Source organism: Entelurus aequoreus, linkage group LG04 (assembly GCF_033978785.1).
Source record: "Entelurus aequoreus isolate RoL-2023_Sb linkage group LG04, RoL_Eaeq_v1.1, whole genome shotgun sequence".
NCBI lineage: Eukaryota > Metazoa > Chordata > Actinopteri > Syngnathiformes > Syngnathidae > Entelurus > Entelurus aequoreus.
In genome coordinates, this window is record NC_084734.1 from 79,356,920 (window position 1) to 79,376,510 (window position 19,591).

General features: G+C 36.8%; 1 protein-coding gene across 3 annotated transcripts in view; it reads left to right on the plus strand.

Annotated features, from left to right (window-relative positions):
* The window catches only part of LOC133649045 (neuroligin-3), a 647,322-nt gene that overhangs the window by 538,976 nt on the left and 88,755 nt on the right, over positions 1–19,591 (plus strand). For all 3 annotated transcript variants that reach the window (XM_062045739.1, XM_062045740.1, XM_062045741.1), the window contains one exon: positions 19,065–19,591. This exon is cut by the window's right edge and continues 263 nt beyond it. In XM_062045739.1, the coding sequence (XP_061901723.1) occupies positions 19,065–19,591 (527 nt within the window). The remainder of the gene's footprint in view (positions 1–19,064) is intronic.

Consider the following 19,591-nt stretch of genomic DNA (forward strand, 5'->3'; position numbering starts at 1 on the left):
AAAAATCTTAGGGTACATTAAACATATGTTTCTTATTGCAGTTAAGTCCTTAAAGGCCTACTGAAAGCCACTACTACCGACCACGCAGTCTGATAGTTTATATATCAATGATGAAATCTTAACATTATAACACATGCCAATACGGCCGGGTTAACTTATAAAGTGACATTTTAAATTTGCCGCTAAACTTCCGGTTCAAAACGCCTCTGAGGATGACGTATGCGCGTGACGTAGCCCGGCGAACACGGGTATGCCTTCCACATTGAAGCCAATACGAAAAAGCTCTGTTTTCATTTCATAATTCCACAGTATTCTGGACATCTGTGTTCGTGAATCTGTTGCAATCATGTTCATTGCATTATGGAGAAGGAAGCTGAGCAAGCAAAGAAGAAAGTTGTCGGTGCGAAATGAACGTATTTTTCGAACGTAGTGAGCAACAACAGTACACAGCCGGCGCTTCTTTGTTTACATTCCCGAAAGATGCAGTCAAGATGGAAGAACTCGGATAACAGAGACTCTAACCAGGAGGACTTTTGACTTCGATACACAGACGCCTGTAGAGAACTGGGACAACACAGACTCTTACCAGAATTACTTTGATTTGGATGACAAAGACGCAGATGTGCTACTGTGAGTATGCAGCTTTGGCTTCTAAACATTTGATCGCTTGACCGTATGTGCGCAACTTTTTTTTGCGTATGTACGTAACTTTTTAAAAATATATAAGCTTTATGAACCTTGGGTTAGGTGAACGGTCTTTTGGGCTGAGTGATTGCGTGTGTTGATCAGGTGTTTGAATTGTATTGGCGTGTTCTATGGAGCTAGGAGCTAGCAGAGGAGCTAGGAGCTAGCATAACAAACACGCAGGTGTTTTTATGCAGGATTAATTTGTGGCATATTAAATATAAGCCTGGTTGTGTTGTGGCTAATAGAGTATATATATGTCTTGTGTTTATTTACTGTTGTAGTCATTCCCAGCTGAATATCAGGTCACCCCCGGCTCTCACAGGATCTTCCCTATCTGAATAGCTTCAACTCCCCACTAGTCCTTCACTTGCACTTTACTCTTCCACAAATCTTTCATCCTCGCTCAAATTAATGGGGAAATTGTCGCTTTCTCGGTCCGAATCTCTCTCACTTCATGCGGCCATCATTGTAAACAATAGGGAACTTTGCGTATATGTTCAACTGACTACGTCACGCTACTTCCGGTAGGGGCAAGCCTTTTTTTTATCCGATACCAAAAGTTGCAATCTTTATCGTCGTTGTTCTATACTAAATCCTTTCAGCAAAAATATGGCAATATCGCGAAATGATCAAGTATGACACATAGAATAGATCTGCTATCCCCGTTTAAATAAAAAAAAGAAGGCCTTTAAATAAAATAGGGAACATACTAGACCACTGTTTTTCAACCTTTTTTGAACCAAGGCACATTTTTTTCATTGAAAAACTCCCGAGGCACACCACTAGCAGAAAACATACCAAAATTAAACTCAGCAGCTGATATTGACAGTAAAAGTGTGTTCTTGCAATTGTTGGATATAAATTCAAACCATAACAAACCATGCATCACTATAGCTCTTGTCTCAAAGTAGGTGTAGTGTCACGACCTGTCACATCACGCCGTGACTTATTTTGAGTTTTTTGGTGTTTTCCTGTGTGTTTGAGTTTGAGTTTGAGTTTGAGTTTGAGTTTGAGTTTGAGTTTATTTCGAACATGCAAGCATACAACATGATACATCACAATTTCCAGTTTCTATTCAACATGTTCGAAAAGGAGTAGGAAGAAGCAGAGCTTATTTAATCCTACCCCTTTTCTTTACATAACAGTTGCAAAACTTTTTGTTCACTTCCTGTTCACAATTTTTTCACAATAAACTCCATAAGTAATTACAATAAAAATAAATAAATAAATAATAGTAAGAATTTAATAATAATAATTGGTGAAGTAAGTCATATTTCATATGATGAGATAAGTAAGATTACTTTAAGAATGAATGAATGGATGGATGAAATAAATTGAGAATGTTTGTCATGGTTCTTCTTCATTGTACTTTGTAAACACTTTAAGTTTGAAGAGTTTCTTGAAGTGGATCATATTAGTACATTGTTTGATTGCTTTGCTTAATCCATTCCATAATTTAATTCCACATATTGATATACTGAAGGTCTTAAGTGTTGTACGTGCAAACAAATGTTTTAAATTACGTTTTTCTCTAAGATTATATTTCTCCTCTTTTTTTGAGAAGAATTGTTGTATATTCTTGGGTAGCAGGTTATAGTTTGCTTTGTGCATAATTTTAGCTGTTTGCAAATTCACTATGTCGTGGAATTTCAGTATTTTTGATTCAATAAATAAAGGATTTGTATGTTCTCTATATCCAACATTATGTATTATTCTAACTGATCTTTTTTGTAACACCGTTAATGAATGAAGTGTACTTTTGTAATTTTTTCCCCATATTTCTACACAGTAGCTCAGATATGGTAACACTAGTGAGCAGTAGAGAATATGAAGGGATTTTTGGTCTAGAACATGTTTTGCTTTATTCATTATTGACGTGTTTCTTGCAACTTTATGTTGTATATTTTTTACGTGAGATTTCCAGTTCAATTTATCATCAATCATTATATCTAGAAATTTGGTTTCGTTTACTCTTTCAATTTCTATTCCGTCTATTTGTATTTGTGTTTGACTTTCTCTTCTACTGTTACCAAATAGCATTATTTTAGTTTTACTAAGATTCAACGATAGTCTGTTTTTGTCAAACCATCTTTTTAATTTGTTAATTTCTTCTGTTATTATTTGTATTATCTCCTGTGTGTTCTCTCCTGAACAAAACGCTGTTGTATCATCCGCAAATAATACTAACTTTAAATCTTTTGTAACTTTACAAATGTCATTTATATAGAGATTGAATAATTTAGGTCCTAGTATTGATCCCTGAGGTACACCACAGGATATATTTAGCGTTGTAGATGTGTGTTCGCCTAGCTTCACGTATTGTTTCCTGTTCGTTAGATAACTTCTTATCCAGTTTAAGACTAACCCTCTGATGCCATATCGTTCTAGTTTTTTGATTAAAATATTGTGATTAATTGTGTCAAATGCTTTAGTTAGATCCATAAAAACCGTGTGTAGTGTTTTACTTCTTGTCTTGCACTCCTATTTTGTTGCTGATTGTCATGTCATGTACGGATGTACTTTGTGGACGCCGTCTGCTGCTCCACACGCTGTAAGTCTTTGCTGTCGTCCAGCATTCTGTTTTTGTTTACTGTGCAGCCAGTTCAGTTTTAGTTCCGTTTTGCATAGCCATCCCTAAGCTTCAATGCCTTTTCTTAGCAACACTCGCCCTTTGTTTATTTTTGGTTTAAGCATTAGATACCTTTTGACCTGAACGGCTGCATATTGTGATCACGACAAACCATGTTCCCGACATCCACAAAGCAATTATCTACCTGCTGCCACCTACTGATATGGAAGAGTACATGGTTACTCTGCCGCGCTGTAGACAGCACAGACACTCAGCAAAGGCACATTATTTGGGGATTATAATTACTGGTTTGCAAAATATATTTTTAACCCAATTAGGTGAAATGACATCATCTCCCACTGCACACCAGACTGTATCTCACGGTACACTAGTGTGGCGCGGCACAGTGGTTGAAAAACTAGACAACTTGTCTTTTAGTAGTAAGTAAACAAACAAAGGCTCCTAATTAGTCTGCTGACGTATGCAGTAACATATTGTGTCAATTATCATTCTATTAGTTTGTCAACGTTTTTAAGGACAAGTGGTAGAAAATGAATTATTAAATACACTTGCTCATTTATTGTTAATATCTGCTTACTTTCTCTTTTAACATGTTCTTTCTACACATCAGTTTTAAATGATACCACAAATTTGTGTATCAATCCGATACCAAGTCGTTACAGGATCATACATTGGTCATATTCAAAGTCCTCTTGTGTCCAGGGACATACTTCCAGAGTTTATAAATATAATATACATTTTTAAAAAACGAAAGAAGATGTTGTGATGCCAAAAAATATCAACGTAATCATAGTAGTATTGACTAGATACGTGCCTGTACTTGATATCATTACAGGTGTAGCTCCACCCATAGTGTTTGTTTACATTTTGATGCCGGTGAGCTACGGTGTGTAGTAGCATGTTTAGCTATTCCTCGTCCTGCAGGGATGATACTTGTAAGAAACATACTTTATTTGTCGCCATGGAGACCAGGATTAGTGATTTAGAAGTCGCTAAAACACTGCAGATGGCGGATGAATGTTAGCCGCTAGCTAGCTAGCCATGTCTTAAAGCACCTCTTCCTGAGGGTGTTTCAGTGTTATAGCTTCACCTCTATCGTTAGCTTTTAAGCCAAAATGCGTCCGTTCTCCCTTTTCTGTCTACACACTGTGTCTGCTTGCAAGTACTCTGTGACTGTGTGCTGCCGAAAATGCTCCTCTGCTCGGAAAACCAGCAATATCACGACGTGACTTCAACGTGGGCGCAGGACCGGTACGTTTCTGCGACGGTATCGTACCAAATATGATTCATTAGTATCGCGGTACTATACTGATACCGGTATACCGTACGAGCCTAGTACAGGCCAAACGTTTGGACACACCTTCTCATTCAATGTGTTTTCTTTATTTTCATGACTATTTACATTGTTCAGTTCAGTTCAGTTCAGTTCAGTTTCAGTATATTTCGAACATGCATACGATATACAATGTAATGCATCGCGCAATTCCAGTTGTTTCATTACAGCACGTCCGAAAAGGAGTAGGAAGAAGTAGAGCTTATTTAATCCCATCCCTTTTCATACCATAGCAATTTCATCCTATTTCCTTGTTCTCTGTAACAGAACAGTGAACAAATAAATAATACATGAATAATATACCATAGTAAGCAAACAATTATTAAATACATAAATAATATTTGTCTCAATAAAAAAAAAGGAAAGAAAAAAAGGGTTCAAGATGTTCATCATAATTCTTGTTTTATGTACTGCCACTCTCCCAACCGCGCCACGCCAGTAGTTGTATAACAGCCCCGTTGTAACGTTCCAGTGTGTGTCCGGACCCCGGTATGCAGAGACCGCAGGCAAGTGCATAAAAGAAGCCCTTGTTATTAGGGAAAACACAGGCAACACAAAAAACAATGACGTGCAGCTGGGAAGTGCACAAAAAAACAAACACGTGTTAAGTGCAAAGCAATCAAAGTAAAATGATCCTGAGGATTGGCAACCAGAGACAGGTTTGCCCAAATTGACAGTCAGTGACAGGTAAGGGTGCCAGCGCTCAGACCAGAGGAGTGGTGGTAAATGGACGCAAACAGGAAGTGGGATGAAAAATAGACAGGAAATAATACAAGAAACGAATGTGGAAAAAACTGTCAGGTGAGATCATGACGCTTCTTACACAATTTGCATAGGCAACTGAATTTGTTAATTAAATGTTTTACTTATACACTACCGTTCAAAAGTTTGGGGTCACCCAAACAATGTTGTGGAATAGCCTTCATTTCTAAGAACAAGAATAGACTGTCGAGTTTCAGATGAAAGTTCTCTTTTTCTGGCCATTTTGAGCGTTTAATTGACCCCACAAATGTGATGCTCCAGAAACTCAATCTGCTCAAAGGAAGGTCAGTTTTGTAGCTTCTGTAACGAGCTCAACTGTTTTCAGATGTGTGAACATGATTGCACAAGGGTTTTCTAATCATCAATTAGCCTTCTGAGCCAATGAGCAAACACATTGTACCATTAGAACACTGGAGTGATAGTTGCTGGAAATGGGCCTCCATACACCTATGCACCAAAAACCAGACATTTGTAGCTAGAATAGTCATTTACCACATTAGCAATGTATAGAGTGTATTTCTTTAAAGTTAAGACTAGTTTAAAGTTATCTTCATTGAAAAGTACAGTGCTTTTCCTTCAAAAATAAGGACATTTTAATGCGACCCCAAACTTTTGAACGGTAGTGTAGATTGATGGATAATTGCTTTGAAATCGTAAGTCAAGGTGACAACCAGAAAATACAATTCTTGGAGAATCTTGTTGCATAATCAAAAAATATTAAAGTGTAGAACTTCTGCAGTTGCATGAAATCCACTTTCTGTTAAAAAAAAAATGAAAGGACAAATACATCAAGAAAGTGCTTTATTATTTCCAACCTTTTTCAGGCCACGTAAAATTACAGCCCAAGCCACATTACCTACTCAGTGGCCTTTTGATTAGGGTGTCCTCCCTGAGATCGGTAGGTTGTGAGTTCAAACCCCGGCCGAGTCATACCAAAGTCTATAAAAATGGAACCCGTTACCTCCCTGCTTGGCACTCAGCATCAAGGGTTGGAATTGGGGGGTTAACCCTTTGAGTGGTTCGTAATGACGTCAACAGGGATTGGAATCTGTTGCGTGGCATCACATCAGCAACAGGTGGTGGACCAAGTGCTCAGGGTAGGCAATAAGTCACTTTGGACAAAAGTGTCCAAATTCCATCAATGTATGGTTAATGGCTCTAATTATCATACTAAAAGGAAAACATGCATACCCCCATTACATCCACACATTCAGGAACATTCCTTTCCCCAGAACTGGATTGTCTGTTGATATCCTTGGATAAAGTCATGGAATTTTAGGTCAGGCTGATCAATTAACTACATGTTTTAGAGCAGGGGTCACCAACCTTTTTGAAACCAAGAGCTACTTCTTGGGTACTGATTAATGCGAAGGGCTACCAGTTTGATACACACTTAAATAAATAGCCAGAAATAGCCAATTTGCTCAATTTACCTTTAACTCTATGTTATTATTAATAATTAATGATATTTACACTTAATCGAACGGTTTAAAAGAGGAGAAAACACGAAAAAAATGACAATTAAATTTTGAAACATAGTTTATCTTCAATTTCGACTCTTTAAAATTCAAAATTCAACCAAAAAAAAGAAGAGAAAAACTAGCTAATTCGAATCTTTTTGAAAAAATTAAAAAAATAAATTAATGAACATCATTAGTCATTTTTCCTGATTAAGATTCATTTTAGAATTTGGATGACATGTTTTAAATAGGTTAAAATCCAATCTGCACTTTGTTAGAATATATAACAAATTGGACCAAGCTATATTTCTAACAAAAACAAATCATTATTTCTTCTAGATTTTCCAGAACAAACATTTTAAAAGACATTCAAAAGACTTTGAAATAAGATTTAAATTTGATTCTACAGATTTTCTAGATTTGCCAGAATAATTTTTTTGAATTTTAATCATGATAAGTTTGAAGAAATATTTCACCAATATTCTTCATCGAAAAAACAGAAGCTAAAATGAAGAATTAAATTAAAATGTATTTATTATTCTTTACAATACAAAAGAATAAATTTCTTGAATATTGATTTAAATTGTCCGGAAATAAGAGGAAGGAATTTAAAAGGTAAAAAGGTATATGTGTTTAAAAATCCTAAAATCATTTTTAAGGTTGTATTTTTTCTCTAAAATTGTCTTTCTGAAAGTTATAAGAAGCAAAGTAAAAAAAAATAATGAATTTATTTAAACAAGTGAAGACCAAGTCTTTAAAATATTTTCTTGGATTTTCAAATTCTATTTGAGTTTTGTCTCTCTTAGAATTAAAAATGTCGAGCACAGCGAGACCAGCTTGCTAGTAAATAAATACAATTTAAAAAATAGAGGCAGCTCACTGGTAAGTGCTGCTATTTGAGCTATTTTTAGAACAGGCCAGCGGGCTACTCATCTGGTCCTTACGGGCTACCTGGTGCCCGCGGGCACCGCGTTGGTGACCCCTGTTTTAGAGATACAACTTTTAAATCGGTCACCAGAACACAACACAAGGGTAGAATGTATACTATCCATGTATAGAGAAAATACTTCAGGCAGTGATGTAGTGGAGGGAATACAACCTGTTTGAGCCCACTGTAACAAGCCAGCTATTTTGACTACCACATTCACCCAGTGTTGTATAATTGCAACAATTATATAACAAGCTCTAAATGAAATTTGATGCATCTGTTCCACAATAACTACATATCTACATGCTCTAGACATTGTAATAACAACCAAAAAATATATAAAAGACATTTTACTTACTTGAATCTGATTAATCCAGTCCTATGAAACAAATAGATGTTGTTCGAAAGAAACCTTGAGAGGTTGCGTGAGTTCATGGCCAGAAGGCGTGATTTATAAACAAATGTACAATCCAATAGCCTTGTGAGACTGAACAATAAGACCCAATTACTTTGTAAATGTGGTAAAAAAAAATATAACAGATTGTTTTTTAGGATGGTTAAAGGAAACGTTGTAATTTTACAACAAGGGGTGTTACAGGGTTAAATCACCATAAATGATTCCCGGGGCGGCCACCACTGTTGCTCACTGCTCCCCCTCACCTCCCAGGGGGTGATCAAGGCTGATGGGTCAAATGCAGAGAATAATCTCACCACACTTAGTGTGTGTGTGACAATCATTGGTACTTTAACCTAACTTTAACTTTACACATACATACTGTAGCACACAAAAAAGCACATTTAATTAAAAAAAACGTTATTATGGTCTTACCTTTACTTATAAGTGCGGGAACAGTGGTGTTCGTGTTGGAAGAGTTGTGAATGAATGAAATATTAAATCCATGCTGCAGTCTGCAGGTGTACCTAATGTTGTGTCCCTGCGGTCGTTCGCGGCTCATCATTGGTACTTTTTTTTTTTAACATTAAATGAATTGGCGGACCAGATGTGGCCCCCGGGCTTTGAGGTTGACGCCAGTGGTTTCAGGTATGACTCTGTTTGCACTGATTGAAACGTGAAGAGCAGCAACTCTACAATGGCGCTAAGGGAGGGGAAGCAAGGCCAGAGGAGGAAAATAGAAGGACTGGCCGGACATGCCCTCGTGTCCCGCCATCCACCCCTTGGCCCCCACCAGCCGGCAAAGCAGCAAATTGCATCTTATGGCTGTCACTCTTAATGCTTTCAAGTGGTTGAAATCCTCAACATCTGCTTCCGCTCGCTGAGACGCTGTGCAGGCCGTCACCCTGCAGAGATGCACAGCCTGTAGGACAATTTGAAGGGCAGTGACGGCGCGGCGCTGATGGTGGCCTTCGTACACAGTGTGATGCACGGTGCAGGGGCAGAAACAACAAACATAAATTCGAAAATTCCAGAGAAATTTGGAAGATGTACTCGCTATCATTACTTTATAGCCAGTTCAGTTTTAGTTTTGTTCTGCATAGCCTTCCCTAAGCTTCAATGCCTTTTCTTAGGGGCACTCACCTTTTGTTTATTTTTGGTTTAAGCATTAGATACCGGTCCTCTCCAAGGTTTCTCATAGTCATTCACATTGAGGTCCCACTGGGGTGAGTTTTCCTTGCCCGTATGTGGGCTCTGTCGTTGTGGCTTGTACAGCCCTTTGAGACACTTGTGATTTAGGGCTATATAAATAAACATTGATTGATTGATTGATACCTTACTACTTGCACGCTGCCTCCTGCTGTCGTCTGCATATTGTAATCACAACAAACCATGTTCTTGACATCTACCAAGCAATTAGCTACCTGCTGCCACCTACTGAGATAATTGTTTTTGGTGCTAAAAAAGAAAGGTTTAAAGTCATCCAACACCTTCAATCACTGTCCCTGAAAACCTCAAATAAAGCCAGAAATCTTGGGGTTATTTTAGATTCTGATTTACATTTCGACAGTCACATCAAATCAGTAACAAAATCGGCCTACTATCACCTCAAAAATGTAAAAAGACTTAGAGGGCTCATGTCAGCTCAAGACTTAGAAAAACTTGTACATGCCTTTATTACCAGTAGGCTAGACTATTGTAATGGTCTCCTTGCAGGTCTTCCCAAAAAAACTGTCAGGCAGCTACAGCTTGTTCAGAACGCTGCTGCTAGAGTTCTAACAAAGACCAAAAAATGTGAGCACATTACACCAATTCTTAAATCCTTACATTGGCTCCCTGTACATCAGAGAATAGATTTCAAAATCCTCCTGCTCACATATAAATCACTACATGGTCTAGGGCCCAAGTATATCACTGATATGCTCCCACTATATACGCCCTCTAGATCACTAAGATCTTCTGAGAGCAATCTGTTAGCGGTTCCAAGAGTAAACTCAAATCAAGGGAGATCATCATTCAGTCACTATGCAACACATAGCTGGAATAAACTTCCTGAAGATGTCAGACTCTCCCCAACTCTCACTACTTTTAAAACTAGACTGAAGACTTTTATGTTCACCTTAGCTTTCAGCTAAATCTTTTAATCTTTTAACTTTTAACGTCTGCACTGTTTTTATTTTTATTGTCTGCATTTTAATTTTGCTTTTATTTTCTTTCATTTCACTTTGTTGTCTGTGAAGCACTTTGAGTCTGCCTTGTGTATGAAAAGCGCTATACAAATAAAGTTGCCTTGCCTTGCCTTGCCTACTGATATGGAAGAGTATTACACGGTTACTCTAGACCAGGGGTCACCAACCTTTTTGAAACCAAGAGCTACTTCTTGGGTACTGATTAATGCGAAGGGCTACCAGTTTGATACACACTTAAATAAATTGCCAGAAATAGCCAATTTGCTGGGTTACCCACATATGCGGTCCTCTCCAAGGTTTCTCATAGTCATTCACCGACGTCCCACTGGGGTGAGTTTTTCCTTGCCCGTATGTGGGCTCTGTACCGAGGATGTCGTTGTGGCTTGTGCAGCCCTTTGAGACACTTGTGATTTAGGGCTATATAAATAAACATTGATTGATTGATTGATTGAATTTACCTTTAACTCTATGTTATTATTAATAATTAATGATATTTACACTTAATTGAACGGTTTAAAAGAGGAGAAAACACAGAAAAAAATGACAATTAAATTTTGAAACATAGTTTATCTTCAATTTCGACTCTTTAAAATTCAAAATTCAACCGAAAAAAAGGAGAGAAAAACTAGCTAATTCGAATCTTTTTGAAAAAATTTAAAAATGAATTTATGGAACGTCATTAGTAATTTTTCCTGATTAAGATTAATTTTAGGATTTTGATGACATGTTTTAAATAGGTTAAAATCCAATCTACACTTTGTTAGAATATATAACAAATTGGACCAAGCTATATTTCTAACAAAGACAAATCATTATTTCTTCTAGATTTTCCAGAACAACATTTTTAAAATAAATTCAAAAGACTTTGAAATAAGTTTTAAATTTGATTCTACAGATTTTCTAGATTTGCCAGAATATTTTTGTTGAATTTTAATCATAATAAGTTTGAAGAAATATTTCACAAATATTCTTCTTCGAAAAAACAGAAGCTAAAATGAAGAATTAAATGAAAATGTATTGATTATTCTTTACAATAAAAACAATAAATTTACTTGAACATTGATTTAAATTTTCAGGAAAGAAGAGGAAGGAATTTAAAAGGTAAAAAGGTATATGTGTTTAAAAATCCTAAAATCATTTTTAAGGTCGTATTTTTTCTCTAAAATTGTCTTTCTGAAAGTTATAAGAAGCAAAGTAAAAAAATGTATGAATTTATTTAAACAAGTGAAGACCAAGTCTTTAAAATATTTTCTTGGATTTTCAAATTCTATTTGAGTTTTGTCCCTCTTAGAATTAAAAATGTCGGGCAAAGCGAGACCAGCTTGCTAGTAATTAAATAAAATTAAAAAAAATAGAGGCAGCTCACTGGTAAGTGCTGCTATTTGAGCTATTTTTAGAACAGGCCAGCGGGCTACTCATCTGGTCCTTACGGGCTACCTGGTGCCCGCGGGCACCGCGTTGGTGACCCCTGCTCTAGACAGCACCGACACTCAACAACGGCAGATTATTTGTGGATTATAATTACTGGTTTGCAAACAAATTTTTTAACCCAATTAGGTGAAATGACATAATCTCCCACGGCACACCAGACTGTATCTCACGGCACACTAGTGTACCGTGAGATACAGTCTGGTATGCAGATACAGTGGTTGAAAAACACTGTTCTATGGTCAAATAACTTACTACGTCCACCCGTGCGAAGATATTCTGATGAACGGCGGCCATGTTTTTCAGGTGATCTTTCACATTTAATATACACCTGTGTATGCCAGTCCACTAAGGCTCTGTACCAAATGTGATGATATTTGGAAAGCACACCAAGAAAATCCTACATGATACCCAGAGTATGGTTACATTCACAGAACAAACAAAAAAAGTGGCTTAAGGAAAATGGGGCCAATTATTTTAGTGTGTTTTTATTTTTGTATGTGTTTTACACTTTTTTCAACGTTTTTTTAAAAGCCTAACCAGGGACAATGGTTGCAAATTAGCCTGTGGCTAGAAGTCTTATGTACTTTGACATCGGTTACCTGTGGGTAGCAATGTTTAATTGTACTGTCCCTGTCAAATAAATACAGTCGTGGTCAAAAGTTTACATACCCTTGTAAAGAATATAATGTCATGGCTGTCTTGAGTTTCCAATAATTTTTACAACTCTTATTTTTTTTGTGATTGGATCACATACTTCTTGGTCACAAAAAACATTCATGAAGTTTGGTTCTTTTATGAATTTATTATGGGTCTACTGAAAATGTGACCAAATCTGCTTGGTCAAAAGTATACATACAGCAATGTTAATATTTGGTTACATTTCACTGCAATAAGGCACTTTTGGTAGCCATCCACAATCTTCTGGCAAGCTTCTGGTTGAGTTTTGGGTATTGTGGCCAAACGGCTCAATTTTTGTTTCGTCTGACCACAGAACTTTCCTCCAGAAGGTCTTATCTTTGTCCATGTGATGTCAGATGAAACAAAAATTGAGCTGTTTGGCCACAATACCCAGCAATATGTTTGGAAGACAAAAGGTGAGGCCTTTAATCTCAGGAACACCACGCCCACTGTCAAAAATGGTGGTGGTAGTATTATGCTCTGGGCCTGTTTTGCTGCCAATGGAACTGGTGCTTACAGAGAGTAAATGGGACAATGAAAAAGGACGATTGCCTCCAAATTCTTCAGGACAACCTAAAAACATCAGCCCGGAGGTTGGGTCTTAGGCGCAGTTGGGTGTTCCAACAGGACAATGACCCCAAACACACGTGGTAAAGGAATGGCTAAATCAGGCTAGAATTAAGGTTTTAGAATGGCCTTCCCAAAGTCTTGACTTAAACGTGCGGACAATGCTGAAGAAACAAGTCCATGTCAGAAAACCAACAAATTTAGCTGAACTGCAACAATTTTGTCAAGAGGAGTGGTCAGAAATCCAACCAGAAGCTTGCCAGAAGCTTGTGGATGGCTACTAAAAGCGCCTTATTGCAGTGAAACTTGCCAAGGGACATGTAACCAAATATTAACATTGCTGTATGTATACTTTTGACCCAGCAGATTTGGTCACATTTTCAGTAGACCCATAATAAAGTCATTAAAGAACCAAAATTCATGAATGTTTTTTGTGACCAACAAGTCTGTGATCAAATCACAAAAAAATAAGAGTTGTAGAAATTATTGGAAACTCAACAAAACCATGACATGATGTTCTTTACAAGTGTATGGAAACTTTTAAGCACGACTGTACATAAATAAATAAATAAAAACAACATTCTATACCAGGGGTCCCTAAACTACGGATCCGGCCCCCCAGCATCCAAAATCCGGCCCACGGGAAGTCCCAAGTTATTTTTTTTTTTTTAAATGTATTTTTTTATTTTGTTATCTTTCCTTTCTAATCCATTTTCTACCGCTTGTTACTCTCGGTGTTTCCTAGCTGCTCAGGCAAATCATATTGTCTAAAAATGAATTTTCCCATCGATAACATGACAATGTTAAATGTTGATGAACATCAATGATAATTGATGTTAAATGACAAAAATATACATATATATATATATATATATATATATATATATATATATATATATATATATATATATATATATATATATATATATATATATATATATATATATATATATATATATATATATATATATATATATATATATATATATATATATATATATATATATAAGGCACGGCCTCACCATCATGGAAAGAAAAAAAAAAGTAAAAAGAAAAAAAATATATTTAAATTGTTATATGTATCCAGTGATTACACTAAAGTTATTTTACATTTAACTTCACCAGTTTTAGATTATTTTTATTTTTATTTTCACATTTGCCGTTCAAATACTGAGAAGAGACGGTGCGGTGATCAGCAGCCAGTTGAGGCACGTCACTGCGTTGTGCCTCAACATGGATTGTGCGCAATGACTCGGCTAACTGCTGGCCTCCTGTGCAGTGAGACCGTATTGCTATATGAATTATATTATACATTTCCATAGTTTAGTTAGCTGAGGTATATAATGTACAGTGTATTTTGTCAACAACTGTATGTGTGTAACGTATTTCTTGTGCTGAGCGATCATAAATCTGCTGCGAAGACGCACTGTAAGAGGCTCGTCTCATAACCCCGCCTCCTGGTGCCAAGCATCTCCGCCGCAGAATGCACCGCCCGATGGGAGCGCCACACCAACCAAAGCCCACACCCAAACCCTCCACGTGCAAGACCGAATCCACCCAAAAAAAGTCACTTAACAAGAAGCCAAAAAGTGCAAAAACAACAATGCTCGCGAGTCGCGCTGGAGGAGCCGCGAACGACCGCAGGGACACAACATTAGGTACACCTGCAGACTGCAGCACGGATTTAATATTTCATTCATTCACAACTCTTCCAACACGAACACCACTGTTCCCGCACTTATAAGTAAAGGTAAGACCATAATAACGGGTTTTTTTAATTTAATGTGCTTTTTTGTGTGCTACAGTTTGTAAGTGTAAAGTTAAAGTTAGGTTAAAGTACAAATGATTGTCACACACACACTAGGTGTGGTGAAATTTGTCCTCTGCATTCGACCCATCCCCTTGTTCACCCCCTGAGAGGTGAGGGGAGCAGTGGGCAGCAGCGGCGCCGTGCCTGGGAATAATTTTTGGGGATTTAACCCCCAATTCCAACCCTTGATGCTGAGTGCCAAGCAGGGAAGAATGCTGGTATGAGCTTTTAAACATAACCCGTTAACTGCTGCCAATCAAATGACTGTGATGAAGTCAGTGCCTCACCTGACATGAACCTCACCGCACGCCACTGATATATATATATATATATATATATATATATATATATATATATATATATATATATATATATATATATATATATATATATATATATATATATATATATATATATATATATATATATATATATATATATATATATATAAATGTATATATATATATATATATATATATATATATATATATCAGTGGCGTGCGGTGAGGTTCATGTCAGGTGAGGCACTATATATATATATATATATATATATATATATATATATATATATATATATATATATATATATATGTATATATATATATATATATATATATATATATATGAAGTCAGTGCCTCACCTGACATGAACCTCACCGCACGCCACTGATATATATATATATATATATATATATATATATATATACATATATATATATATATATATATATATATATATATATATATATATATGTATATATATATATATATATATATATATATATCACGCCACTGATATATATATATATATATATATATATATATATATATATATATATATATATATATATATATATATATATATATATATATATATATATATATATGTATATGTATATATATATATATATATGTATATATATATATATATATATATATATATCAGTGGCGTGCGGTGAGGTTCATGTCAGGTGAGGCACTGACTTCATATATATATATATATATATATATATATATATATATATATATATATGTATGTATGTATGTATGTATGTATATATATATATATATATATATATATATATATATATATATATATATATATATATATATATATATATATATATATGTATATATATATGTATATATATATATATATATATATATATATATGTATACATATATATATATATATATATATATATATATATATATATATATATATATATATATATATATATATATATATATATATATATATATATATATATATATATTTATATATATACAGCCTGGCCCCCGGCCAAATTTTTTTAACCCAATGCGGTCCCCGAGTCAAAAAGTTTGGGGACCACTGTTCTAGACTGTCAAATTAAAAATTGAAATTGAAATTAACTCACACACTTTTCATACTGTTCCAGAAAAAATTGTGTTGAGGCTTCATAAAGAATTTTCCCCACAATTTACAAATCTTTTATTCAGTTTGGAATATCAGGAATTTCTGTTGCTGAAAAGCATGTAAAAAAACATGAGGCAACATATGAAGAATATTAACTCGATGAAGAATCCGGAGTTATCACTGTTGGAGCTCACAAAACAAGTGTAGTTTGGAATGTAGCTGGGAAACACACTTTCAATAAAAAACACTTAGCAGTTCACCCATGCAGGCAAAGTAATTCTACTTACTACTTGGAAACAAATAAGTGTAAATAGGCATGTAAATAAACACTTCATCTTTTCCAGGAAGAAATAAGCCCCCCGCCGCTACTGATTAAGGCTACCAACGTGATATATCTGGCACTTTGGTCTTGTGTTTACCAGAGTTGTGCAGCCACCCACACTGATGCTGAAATATTACACTCAAAGGCTCCATTCCAGCATGTGTCTCCACACGAAGTTGGGGGGAAATGTCTACTGACGTTTTGTAGCCACTTTGCAATTACACGTCGCCTGTTGCGGGTGCCGGCGTCACCGCTTTCGGTGAAAACTCCATCACTGTCTCAGTAACGACTGCATGAAAAACAAAGCGGCGTGGTCAAGTGGTCGGAGCCTGGCCTCCGACTCTGAGAGACCGGTGAAGCAGCACTGGTGATGAAGCGAGGAAAGCCTACCGTAAACTGTAGGGACGTCCTGTCACCTTTAATCTGCTACGTGTAATGGGAACATTTTTTTTCCGAAGGGATGCAATTCAATTATTTTTGAGGAAATTATGTTTTCCGTTTGGGAGTGTATGCCTTGTGGTGGAAAGTCATCTCAGATTTCCTTCATACTGCACGGCAACTGAAATGTAATTTCATTTGAGAGCAAACCCATGAGACTGTAGATCTGTTTGAGTGGGTCTCCACAACACACACACACAAAACACTCCTATATAGAAAGTCTGTAACAGAATGTGTTTATGACAGCATATCACAAACACTTTGCTTTCAATGATTGCCACTAAGTTGTATTTTCTTGGCAAGTAAATATGCACCTGTCCATTGCCTCTACACAAAAGGAGTAGGAGTTTGGTTTTATTTATAGCGATCCACCCACAAACTCCTTTAGAAGCCAATGATCTTGCAGGTAAAACATTGCACATGCTCGGGCCGGGGTTAAACGAAACAGATGCATAAGTAGTTCTACAAAAGGTAAATGTCAGGAGCAGGAATAGAGCGACACTCTGCCCATCACTGATGGCATTCTGCAAACCAAGCAGCTTGAATGTCATCTTTTTTGTAACACAGTTAGGGAATGAAGCGCACATTTGTAGTTGTTTCCCCATATTTATGCACAATACCTCAGATATGGTAACACTAGTGAGCAGTAAAGAATATGAAGTGATTTTTGGTCTAGAACAGTGGTTCTTAACCTGGGTTCGATCAAACCCTAGGGGTTCGGTGAGTCGGGCTCAGGGGTTCGGTGTAGGTCAAGACACACCCGACTCATCGTGTAAATAAAAACTTCTCCCTATCGGCGTATTACGGATACGGCAACAGCAGAAGTCAGACTGATTTGCAGGTGTGTAATTTGTTGTGAGTTTATGCACTGTGTTGGTTTTGTTGTTTGAACAAGGTGATGTTCATGCACGGTTCATTTTGTGCACCAGTAAAAAAACATGGTGATACTTTAGTATGGGGAACATATTCACCATTAATTAGTTGCTTATTAACATGCAAATTAGTATGATATTGGCTCTTAACTAGTCATTATTAAGTACTTATTAATGCCTTATTCGGCATGGCCTTATTATAACCCTAACCCTGGCCCTAGCCCTCTAACCCTAACCCTAACCAAATAACTCTAAATTAAGTCTTTGTTACTTAGAATATGTTCCCCATACTAAAGTGTTACCAAAAACATATAACTTTGTCTTGAATTTGGAAAAAAAACAACATTTTGTTTTTCACTAAAGAAGGGTTCGGTGAATGCGCATATGAAACTGGTGGGGTTCGGTACCTCCAACAAGGTTAAGAACCACTGGGCTGGAACATGTTTTGCTTTATTCATTATTGACGTGTTTCTTGCTACTTTATGTTGTATATTTTTTACATGAGATTTCCAGTTCATTTGATCATCTATTATTACACCCAAAAATGTGTTTTCTTTTACCCTTTCAATATCTACTCCGTCTATCTGTATAAGTCAGTTATTATTTCCCTATCCAAACATGTCTTTAAAACTGTGAGGTACCATTTGAGAAAACCCAATGAATGTTGCGGCAATGTTCAACATTTGTCCAATCAAACCATTAAAAGTCAATTTCTCAGACAAGCAGTTGGGTACACATGCAGGGTTTATACATTCAACTGTAGTTTAAGTGTATTCATGTCTGCAGATTCAGCTCGGAATCCATGAATTTGTTGTTCTTTCCTTCCGCATTGTTTCTGTGTGCCCTCGCATTGTAAGAAAAACCTGCAGAGCCATATTTGTGGCATCTGCTTCTGACAAGCATACAGATTATTACCGTGGAAGTCACAGGGACGGGGAAGGGAAATGACAGAGTGCTTATTCTCTCCTCTGTCTGCGAGCAGTCTGTAAGACCAGGCCATCTGCGCATTCATTATCACAGACATGATTCTATTGTTGTAGGCATCTATTATTGTCCTATGTGGGAGCAAGATCTTATTGTCAGTCTGGGCTGTGTTGTTCTTATCAGCCAGGTCTTAAACATGGCAGCAGCTAAATGAACAGCCATTGTATTGTGTAGCACATAACTGAATTAACCATGATCTTTTCCCTCTGCTCTTGTGCAGGTCTGTTCCATCGAGCCATCATTCAGAGCGGATCAGCGCTCTCCAGTTGGGCGGTGAATTACCAACCGGTCAAGTATACGCGTCTCCTGGCGGAGAAGGTGGGCTGTAACGTCCTGGACACGTTAGACATGGTGGACTGTCTGAGGAAGAAGAGCTCCAGGGAGCTGGTGGAGCAGGACATCCAACCCGCCAGGTACCACGTGGCTTTTGGACCTGTAATCGATGGCGATGTAATTCCAGATGACCCTGAGATCCTCATGGAGCAGGGTGAGTTCCTGAATTATGATATCATGCTGGGGGTCAATCAGGGCGAGGGCCTGCGCTTTGTGGAAAACGTGGTGGATTCTGAGGACGGCGTCTCCGGAAATGACTTTGACTTCTCCGTGTCAGACTTTGTGGACAGCCTGTACGGATACCCGGAGGGCAAGGACACTCTGAGGGAGACTATTAAGTTCATGTACACAGACTGGGCCGACAAAGAGAATCCGGAAACCAGGCGCAAGACGCTGGTGGCCCTTTTCACCGAT